At 46.9% G+C, this 11,382-nt stretch overlaps 1 protein-coding gene across 3 annotated transcripts in view; it reads left to right on the forward strand.

Annotated features, from left to right (window-relative positions):
* NR3C1 (nuclear receptor subfamily 3 group C member 1) overlaps window positions 1-11,382 on the forward strand; it is a 503,133-nt gene that overhangs the window by 477,435 nt on the left and 14,316 nt on the right. For all 3 annotated transcript variants that reach the window (XM_069244696.1, XM_069244697.1, XM_069244694.1), the window contains exon 8: window positions 2,183-2,340. In XM_069244696.1, coding sequence (XP_069100797.1) covers window positions 2,183-2,340 — 158 coding nt within the window. The remainder of the gene's footprint in view (window positions 1-2,182; window positions 2,341-11,382) is intronic.

The raw sequence follows: 11,382 nt of genomic DNA on the forward strand, positions 1-11,382 counted from the left end.
TTGCACTCTATGCCACTTAACTCTACTCTGGGCCACTGCCCTCTGCATCACTCTACTCTGCGCCACTCTGCACCATTCTATTCCACCGCACTCTGCACCACTCTACGATAGCGCATTCTGCGCCACTCTAATCTGCGCCACTCTAATCTGCACCACTCTAATCTATGCCACTGTATTCTACGACATTGCATTGTATGCTGCTGGATTCAGTGCCACTGCACTCTACGCCACTGTACTCTGCAACACTCTACGACAATGCACTGTACACCAATCCACTCTGTTCTGTCACTCCAGTGTATGCCGCTCAATGTGACTCCACACTATGCCACTCCACTACACACTCTGCCACTTCACTCTACTCTTCACCATTCCACACTATGACACTCCATGCCACTCTCCTCTATGCCACTAACATTTTAGCAATGCCGAACGCCACTCTGGTGTACAACATGGCAAAAACACATTGGAAATCCAGTAGCTCTTGAATAGGCGAGACCTATTGGCTTTGCCAATGATTGTTGAAGTGTGTAACTGCCACCTCAGCACAGGTGGAATTCCAGCGCCTTTCTCGACAATCCAGGTACAACATTATGGAGGTATAACTCGGTCGTAGGAGAAAAATTTGCATAAATACAGCGGAATAAAAGAACGATGTTTCTACACGCACTTTCTTCAGGTTACATATATAAAGCCAACATTTTCAGGACAGTTTTGCTTAGGAATATTTTGTGCCTCTGAGTTGTATTGATCTGTGATCTGGAACAGTCAGCTTGCTGATGCCATATCAGTCCAAGAAGATATTATGTATGTAGATAGTAATACTCTTTATTTTTTGGGCCTTTTTTAATATAGCATAGACGTGCCCTATAGGCATGAGAGCAGTTTACAAGAGAGCAGGAAGTAAGTCTGTGTTAACAGAAATCATAAAACTACCTATTAGCTCAAGGAACAATCAGTTCATACCAGCAGGGGCGTTACAGGATAAGAAGTAGCTACCTAACCATAATAGTAAGTCATCAGTAAGTAACCAAGCAAGCACTGAAAACAAACGTTTTGTAACAGGAAAGACAGCTCAAGAAACATAGCGATTGCAAGCCTCGATCCTCACTTTTACCAAGGTGTCTCTCAAATAGCCTTAAAAGTTCACCCTTGAATGGCAACAGACAAGAGGATGTGCTAAAGGTTTGTGGGATAGAGTTCCAAAGCCTACCGGAGAACGCCTGCAGCATTCTTGCTTGAAAGTCTGAGGTTCAAACTGGAGGGGCTCCGAAATTCTTGATCCTCATTCAGGTCCAGAGACTTTGTTTTCCAGTCAATTAGAAGGGGGTGGTATTATGGAAGACTTTAGTAATGCTAGCAGTCTTAAATTGGGTTCTTACATAGATGGAAAGCCGTTGAAGGGTGCAAAGAATCAGAGAGATATGCTTGAATTTCCTATAGCGTGTCACAAAAAGGGCATTTGCATGAAGCGCTGTTTTCAAAGGAGCTAAATGAACTTGAGAGACCTGAGAGCAGTGAGTTACCATAATCCACTTTGGAACCAACCATTGCGGGATCATAGGCTCCAGGTCTTGCTCTGAGGCCCCAGAGCAGTTTTAGCTGGTACTGTGTGCTTTTGGTCGTGGCTGAGATTGGCTGCACGGGGTCTAGTTGCTGGACAATGAGAAAGCCCAGCGATTTGGCAGCCCCCACAATGGCTGGATTCGGAGACTCCTTGGCACTAGGACTAGGACTACGCCATGTCGAATACCAAAAGAGAAATTAGGTGGCTTTGGAAAGCAATCCGAGGTGACAGCATGAACTGGAAGGCGCATGTACTGTATCATTTTCCACTTTCTTTCTATGAATAAGAGTATAAACATCCACAGTCATCTGGAAGAATGTTGTATTCTTTTTGCGGCCGTTCCCTCCATTATTTGAGATCTTTTTCACTATCATTGTTTGCATACATGAAAAAATTTGCCAGGTTCATTATTTGCATATGTGTAAATACGACAGCAGTTCTAACATGCGTGGTCCGCAGACAGGTAAATCTTGCAGTTCTTCTAAAGTCTGCTGTGTGTATGTGTGCTTGTAAACTGGGTTCTAACTGTAAGCCCACCTGTGGAGCTGAATGTGCCCTATAAAACGTACGTACACACAGTATTCCTTGGCTGTTAAAAGACTGATTTTGGTATTGCAGTTCCTAAGGATGGATTGAAGAGCCAGGCACTGTTTGAGGAAATCCGTATGACCTACATCAAGGAGCTGGGGAAAGCCATAGTGAAGCGCGAAGGAAACTCCAGCCAGAACTGGCAGCGGTTTTATCAACTGACAAAACTTATGGATTCAATGCATGATGTAAGTCGAATAGCTATGCCTTCTCTTTGCTGGGCTTTTGCACAGTGTTTGCTTCAGAACACTGGCTGATCATAAAGCATGTGTCTGTAAATCGGTTTATTTATTTATTGCACACTCCATCCTGTGATGCAGTTTTTATTCACTCAACTTGGGTACCACAGAAATGATCTCCGTTTACGTAACTGGTTGTCTCGTTTTCCTAATGCAGTTTTATCTGAATGTTGGGCAGCCATCTTGCATGTCTGGCTTGACAACATAACTCTGCATACCGATTGTTACCAATTCTTTAAAATATACATAGAGTTGCTTTTTCTGCCCAGAGGAGTATTCCACTCACCGTATTCTAGTGGCTGTTTGATGCATCAACCTGCCTTGCATTGCAACGCATAAGAGACTACTTTACAGCTCAAAATTACCCTCAATTAGCTTACTTTTTTGGCACATTGAAGCCTTGATTTCACACGTGCATTTTATATCTAAAGCTATTTTTCACTGTTACTGCCATTTTCTCATGCATGTTTTGTTAGTGCACAAGTGGAAGCCTGGCCGCACAATATTCTCCCCACTAGCATGTCGCACTGTCCTGAACTCTGCTGAAATCAACAACTAAAGGTGCAATCTTGTAAGAGTTCAGGTGTGCATCTTGAGGTCTGGTCATCCTTTCTCCACCAACTCTTGGATTGTGGCATATTCCGCACCAATGCTCACAGCTTCTCCTTTTCTTTGAGCCACCAGCATGCTGCTGATTTTTGTTGTCAATGCTTGCTAATAGCAGCCATGCCCAAAGTTAATGGAATAGGTGTAAAATTCAAAATTCAAGGCAGATCGCTTGACTTTGCCACTGCTTGTTTTCATACGGAATAACGGAAGCTTGAATCCACTAATTTTTAAGTGTTTTCATGCAGTTTAAACTCAAATCAAAATAGCAAAGTAGAAATATGCATAGGGAGTCAAGTACTACACACCCCATACCTTTCCAGGCTATGGGAGGGGATGCATGTGCCATTTGTATTCCACGATATTACTTTCCTCTGAGATTTTTAGGCTGGTAGACGTTTGAGACCCTAAGCTTTGCAAGAAAAGAGCTTTTTGGTGTCTACCAGCCATAAATAATATATAGAGTACAAATCAGTATTTGAAACACATTGCTTACCCAGTAGCAATAGACTAAGCAAGAGTATTTTATTGTGTGCCATAATAAATGTGTCCACTATGTGTATGAATACAATTGGTCTTTCACTGACAAAGCTCTATATTGTCTGGTAGTATGTATTGGAAGGTAATATGTTTCTATCGCTGCCACAAATACTATCAATAGCATTGCAGTTATATTGGCATCACTAAGAGTATCCCCGATTTAACCAAATGGCTTTTTATACAAATTAGCCATGTTTGCATTCCCATCAAGTACGCCTTTAACTTTTACTGTACAGTTCTATGGCCACGCCCAGTGACTGTGGTCATCCAAATGTATGTTTTTTGAGGATTAGGCAACGGTCCATGAAAGAAATCATTGTATGTGCAGGGTCAAAGATTCCTCCCCTCCCTCCTCCCTGTTGCCACTCCCTCCCCTCATATGGCAGCCGCGGTGCGGTAGGGAGAGCGACCCTTGACCCTGCTCCAGGCAGGTCGCTCCCCTTTCACCGCTGCATCCAGGTGCCCAGGTTTTGCTTTTGTTTTGAAATTGACTTCGTTGTTCCCGGTCCTTGCCGCTGTGTCCCCGCGGCCCCTCCCCCTCAGTCTTTTCCGTTTCCCGCCGCTGCGTCCCTGCGGCCCCGCCCCCCTCCTCTCCCATTTGCTGCCTCCCCTCCCTCCTCCCTGCTGCCACTCCCTCCCACCTCCCCTCATACGGCAGCCGCGGCGCGGATGCGCGCAGCGGGCACGCCTAAGGCAAGCCCGTCTGCGCCCCTCCGTGCTCAGACTGCGCCCAGTGCCAGTCCCCCTGGCCCTCGCACCCTCCGTACCACCAATCGCCACTACACAGCCAATGACCTCCACGCCTTCAATCCAGGACGCTCCTCCACCTGCTTCCAGTCCACTCCAAAGCACACCAAAGGACCCTTCTCCTGCAGAGCCTGCAACTTCACCTGCACCCTCACCACCAAGCTCAGAGCTAGAGCCGCAGACAACCACCTCAGCTGCATCCTGCTCAACACCCGCTCCGTCCACAAGCACGCAATCGAAATATGGGACCTACTAACCTCATCATCACCCGACGTCGCATTCCTCACCGAAACCTGGATGAGTTCGGCCTCGGAACCAGACATAGCCATAGCCATACCTGAAGGCTACAAGATCACTAGAAGAGACCACAGCAACAAACCAGGAGGAGGAATTGCCAAAGTCCACAAAAGCACCACCAGACTCTCCACCAGCTCCCACAACACCATCAACTCTGCCTAGCACCTCCATTTCAAAATCCACGTCAATGCCAACACCACCCACAGAGGAACACTGGTCTACAGACCGCCGGGCCCTCGACCCCACTTCTGCTACGACATCGCAGACATCATCAGCGCCCAAGCCCTCACGTCAACTGACTACATCCTCCTCGGCGACCTGAACTTCCACCTAGAAAACAACGATATCAACACCACCAACCTACTCGCCAACCTCTGCCTCAAGCAACTCGTCACATCACCCACCCACACCGCAGGACACACACTCGACCCCATCTTCTCAGCCAGCGACCACGTCTCCTTCAACCACACCACCGAACTCCACTGGACCGACCATCGCTGCATCCATTTCTCCTTTCAGAAGCCGGTCACTCACCACTCAACCCCCCCCGCCGCTATTGGAACAGAATCTCAACAGAACAGCTGATCTCCACTTTAGCCCAGGCACCTCCTCCTAGGACCTGGGACCCCAAGTCAGCCGCCACCAACCTGCATCAATGGATAGACGACTGTGCCAACACCCTCGCACCACTCAAACAAACCTCGGACATCCACCACAGATGCAAGGCCAGCTGGTTCACCCCCGACCTACAGGCCTCCAAACGGGAATGCCGAAAAATGGAGAAGACTTGGCGCCTTGTACCTACCAAATCAAACCACATCGCCCTCAAGACTGCCATCCGCATGCATCACCAGCTGATCCGCACCACCAAAAGAACCTACTACAAAAGCTGCATAAACACCAACGCTCACAACAGCAGAGAGCTCTTCAGCATCATCAAAGAACTCTCCAACCCCAGGCCTTGCTCCTACGACCCCCCCGCCATCACAGGAGCTCTGCAACTCCCTCGCCACTCACTTCTGTCGGAAGATTGAAGACATCCACAGCAGCTTCAAACCCCAGACCCACCAGCCAACCACAGACACCCACGACCCCAACGCACCAAGCAACGTTAACCCTCTATGCGCCTGCACCCACGACAACCATGAAGACACCATCAACACCATGGCTTCCATCCACTCCGGCTCCCCCTCGGACCCCTGCCCACACCAGATCTTCAACAAAGCCAGCGACATCATCGCCCCACCATCTCCGCGCCCTCATCAACAGCTCCTTCGAGACAGCCACCTTCCCGGAGAGTTGGAAACACACAGACGTCAACGCCCTGTTGAAGAATCCCAAGGTGGACTCAGATGACCCCATAAACCACCGGCCCATCTCCCTCCTCCCCTTCCCAGCGAAGGTCATTGAGAAAATCGTGAACAGCCAACTATCCCGCTTCCTGGAAGACAGTCCGGGTTTCGCAAGAACCACAGCACTGAGACCGCACTCATTGCTGCTACAGATGGCATCAGGACCATGCTCGACCAGGGCGACACCGCAGCGCTCATCCTCCTGGACCTCTCCGCAACCTTCAACACCGTTTGTCACCACGCCTCCACAACGCTGGGATCCGCGGCAAGGCCCTCGAATGGATCTCCTCATTCCTCTCCGGCAGAACCCAGAGAGTCCGCCTTCCTCCTTACCTGTCCGAATCCACCAAAACCATCTGTGGCGTCCCCCAGGGATCCTCCCTCAGCCCAACACTCTTCAACGTTTACATGGCTCCTCTCGCCAACATCGCAAGATCCCACCACATCAACATAGTATCCTATGCATACGACACCCAGCTAATCATCTCCCTCACGAAAGACCTCACAACAGCAAGAAACAACCTCCACAATGGACTACACCCCATCGCCAACTGGATGGATACAAGCCGCCTCAAGTTAAACACAGACAAAACAGAGATCCTCATCTTCGGCAGCCACCCCTCCGCTTGGAACGATTCCTGATGGCCTACCTCCCTAGGAGCTGCACCCACACCCACCACCCAAGTACGAAACCTGGGAATCATCTTGGACTCAGCACGACTCGGCAGGTCAAGTCAAGTTCACATAGCTTTATTCAGTTACTTTCAACCATAAAAGCAAACAACCAACAATTGAATAAAAAAAAGAAAAATAAGTTTAGTTAAAAAGGGATAAGAATAAAATAGAATAACATATGTACAGCCTTAAAACACATAAAATTACTTTCCATCAAAATGCACCTGAACCCCTAGTATCTAGCATTTAAATTAAACATGGGGTGTTATTTCAGCCTTAGGTGCATAGTTAAAATTTAGCAGCTAAAACCCTTTTTCTTTTTTTTCCCTTTTAAATTTTGTTCCTCATCATCATTTTTCCCCAGGGAACTGATTCGTATATGCCAAGCAGCTACAATATACTTGCTAACCGCACAAGATAGAGGGGGGGAAGTATCCCTCATCATAATCCTTAAGGCAGCCATGCAGTGTCTTATCCCCATATTTCTACACACAAGTCGTAACCACTTCCGTCGCGCAATCATATATGCAGGGCATATAAACATAAAGTGTACAATAGATTCTGAAGTGTGATTACAACTAGGACAAGGATCAGATCTTGTGGTCAAACTCCGTGTACTACCATAAGATTTAAGAGGCAGACAACCATATCTGAACTGAATGTATAAGCTCTTATTTAAAGGGTCAAGAATTGTATCCATAAATGGTTCCAGATACGGATACCATTTGAAATCAATAAATTGTGAAGTCAATCTGCCGTGTGTTGAGCACAGCAGATAGTTTTCCCTGACATATATCCAGTAAACAGTTTTCAAATGGTTCTTCTGATCCTTCCTTATACTTTCTGGATGACTCCAAAACTCGCTAAGACCCAATCTATAAAACCATTTTGAGATGTGATTAAACCAAGGAATGGTAAGTACATTTGGTCTATCTAGGATGTCTTGAATAGACTCCTTATATGTGGATAGCTCAGGGGTGGTCCACACTCGGACCCAGAAAAGCAATGGTCGTAGGGCAATTACATTTGAGATGCATGAAAGGCCAAGGTCCCAGAACATTGGCAGCAGTGGGGTATTACGAGGACAGGCCAAAGTTGACCTTACAAAGTTGTTTTCCCCTACTGCCAACTTGCCAGTGTTCGAGGACCCCCAGATTTCTGCCCCATAGACCGCAGCACTCTGTGCCTTAACTCTGTAGATTTTAACAATTGGAGTAATCACTCTCTCAGAGGTAGACTTGTGGAAACGTAGAATAGCCCCAGATCTCTGGGCCAAAAGAGCTAAACTTTTATCAATTTGGGCCCCCCAATGCAGATTGTTGCTAATTCTCACCCCCAAATAGTCTATGGAGCTTACCATGCCTAGGGGGGTTCCATTATAGAAAATTGAATATCTCTTAGTGGGGCCACAGCCCAGGGTCATAAGTTTAGTTTTGCTATGATTAAGTTCGAGTCCATAGTCACCACAAAACGAACTAAACTTGTCCACAAGTACCTGGAGACCCATAGGAGTTCTGGAGATCAGGAGGGAATCGTCAGCAAATAGCAAAATTGGAATTTTGTGGTTATTCAAGGATGGAGCATCATTTTGGCAGTTGGTAACGACTTGCACCACCTCGTTAATAAACAATGTGAATAGAGTTGGGGCAAGAACACAGCACTGGCGCACTCCTCTCCTAATATCTATTTTATCGGTGAGTTCCCCCCGATTGCCCCATCTAACTTGTGCAAATGTTTTTTCATGTAACCTTTGAATTAAATGCACTAAGTTTCCTGGGACACCGATTTTGTTTAATAGTCCCCATAGTTTCTCTCTTGGGACAAAATCGAACGCAGATCTTAGATCTACAAAAGCAACATAGAGTTTTTGCTTAGATAGGGTGACATACTTCCAAAATAGTAAAGACAGCCTGAAGACTTGGTCCATGGTGTTAGTTTTAGGCCGAAAGCCGGCCTGTAAGGGGGATAAAATTTGATTATCTTGGATCCACTCAGTAAGCCTAACTAAGACTTGCTTAGCAAACGTCTTCTGAAGGATATCGATAAGGCTGACTCAGCAGGTCAATGCAGTCTCCTCTTCCTGCTACAACACCCTTCGCATGCTCCGCAAGATTTTTCAAGTGGATTCCCATCGAAACCAGAAAGACTGTCACCCACTCCCTGGTCAGCAGCCGACTGGACTACGGCAACGCACTCTATGCAGGAGCCACGGCCAAACTACAAATGAAAATGCAACGCATCCAAAACGCCTCCGCCCTACTCATCCTCGACGTCCCACGCCGCGACCACATCTCTGCCCACCTCACAGACCTACACTGGCTACCCGTGTTGAAGAGGATTACCTTCAAACGACTCACCCACGCACCCAAAGCCCTCCACAACACAGGCCCGGTCTACCTCAACGACAGATTCACCTTCCACACTCCCGTACACCAGCTCCGCTCCGCCAGCCTCGCCCTCGCCTCCGTCCCCCGTAATTCGCCGCACCACCACCGGAGGAAAATCCTTCTCTCACCTCGCCGCCAAGATCTGGAACTCCCTACAGCTCCACCTGCACCAGACCCAGGACCTCCTGACTTTCAGGAAACGCCTCAAAACATGGCTATTTGACCAGTAGCTCCACCCCCCCCAGGCGCCTTGAGACCCTAACGGGTGAGTAGCGCGCTTTATAAAATATTGTGATTGATAGATTGATTGATGCCACGTGTATTCTATATAGGTGCTAATGCCTTTACCTTTGTGGGTTATTTCAGAAACAGACACCCTGGGAAAATGCTTTGAGGGCAATCAAAGGGTTTTCTGCCTATTAGTTTCTGCTTCCCCTGGTGTATATGTGCCAGTTACACTCCTGTAATGTGTACTGCTGCATGGTCCCTCGTTTCACTTGTGGCAGGTTCTCATGTCCTGTGTGACAGCACTGTAAGCCACGTAGGGTTTTCACTCTTGCTTATACAAGTAAATATAGCATTGCAAGCCTCACTGGGATAAATATTCCGCCGTGACTCAGAGAAAAAGCTTGGGACTTCTCACATGCATTATGATACTGGGCCATAAATGTAGTTTCTACAAAGCTTGCCTCATCGGTTCTCAGGTTCATTTTCTATGAATTCTTCCTGTGCTGGGAACACTACTGGGTGCATGGCGTCCGCATAAAGGAGCCATTGATGTATTTGTATGGTTCCTTTCTAACGAGAAAGGGACTTGCTGAAAGGGCCCATTTTTGAGTCAGCAGAATAAAGAATAAAAAAGTACTATAGTTGCTGATAATGACACAGCTGTTAATAAATTAAATCTCTCACTTAAATTTAGACTTTTAAGAAGTTCTAATCTGTTTTAAAAAAAAAAAAAAAATTCCTCTGAAGACTCCTTTATTTGTTTTGGAATTTACCAGTTAAAAAGCTAGTAAATGTCCTGTAGGATGGTTGAAATGGAAGCAAGTTTTGGGTTTTTTCACTTACCACGTTTTTATCTTCTGGCTCTTTCCCATGCTCAATCGTGGCTACCCCCTACTGCTGAGACCAGTAAGTGATTCCAAGGCCAGTACCATGCAGCTGGCATGCAAGTGTCAGAAACCATTTGTCTCCCTTCCCTGCGGTATGGCATTCTTGCTAGTCTCTAAATGACATGGAATCTACCCTGCTCATTTCATAATCAGTGGTTTGCACCCAGGAACTGATGGTTTGTCAGGAACTGACGTGCTTCGGAAACCCTGTTGCACTGCTGAGCAAGCACAGTTTGTCTTAGCAGAGTGGTCCCAAGCTTCCAGTGCTCTGTGGCACAGGGCCAGTCTCTCTCTTTCTAGGCACGATGTTGCAGAGTGCAGGAGTTTGCAAATCTCCCTCCCTGGACCTGAGTCAGAAGCCTACATCTCAGTATTCTCTCAACTCCCTCCGTGGGCATTCTTTGTGACAGTCTCAAACTGCTCCACAATAGAGTCCTGTCCTGAATGTGGTAGTTGAGGTGTAGGTGACCAGCTGGTAGCAACGATGCATCAGCTGAGGATGCCTCCCCCAGCGTTTGGCCACAACAACTCTTCCCTGACTATACTGATCTTACTTTTTAGAACACCCACCCACAGCAGTCTTATTGGAAGCCTGCTCCAACTCCAAAGGTCTACCATCCCAAGGAGTATGTGGCCACACCCTCCATACTAAATACTGGAGCACCAGGATTTTCCAGACGTCTCCCTGGTGTAACTGCAGGGCTCTCAAGATTATCGAACATCTGGGGTCCTTCTTGGGAGTCAAATGCCTCTTGATTTTCCACTGCCTGTCTGCAGTTGATGGGTGAAATTGGATTAATTTAAAGATATTCAGGGTCATTTGATCCATTGAACCCCAAGTAGTTAAGCCAAGAGTTACCAAAACCACTCACATCCCTTTGGACTCATGGGTAGGTTTGCCCCAGTGCTATTCTCAGATGATCTAGTGTGAAACTGAAGGCTGGGTAGTGTTTGTCTATCCTGCAGCCTTGAATCCTGTTTCAGCTTCACCAACTCTGACCCCATTGTAGCTAAGCATAGTATGACTTTATGCTTACCCTTGGTAAGAAAGCTGTAGAGCACAAACTGTTGATGTCCTTGGACCTCATTGATACAGCTGTCAGAACCATGAACGCCAGCCTGTCAATAGTGTCAAAGTCATGGCTTAAATTTTCAGATCTTTTTCCAGAGGTACAGGAAAAATTAATCAACTCCTCCTTTCATGGGTAGAGTTTGTTCATCCCTAAAAGTATGCTTTGTGGGACAAATCAGCTTTGTCTCTCCACAGAAACC

Source organism: Pleurodeles waltl, chromosome 7, assembly GCF_031143425.1.
Source record: "Pleurodeles waltl isolate 20211129_DDA chromosome 7, aPleWal1.hap1.20221129, whole genome shotgun sequence".
NCBI lineage: Eukaryota > Metazoa > Chordata > Amphibia > Caudata > Salamandridae > Pleurodeles > Pleurodeles waltl.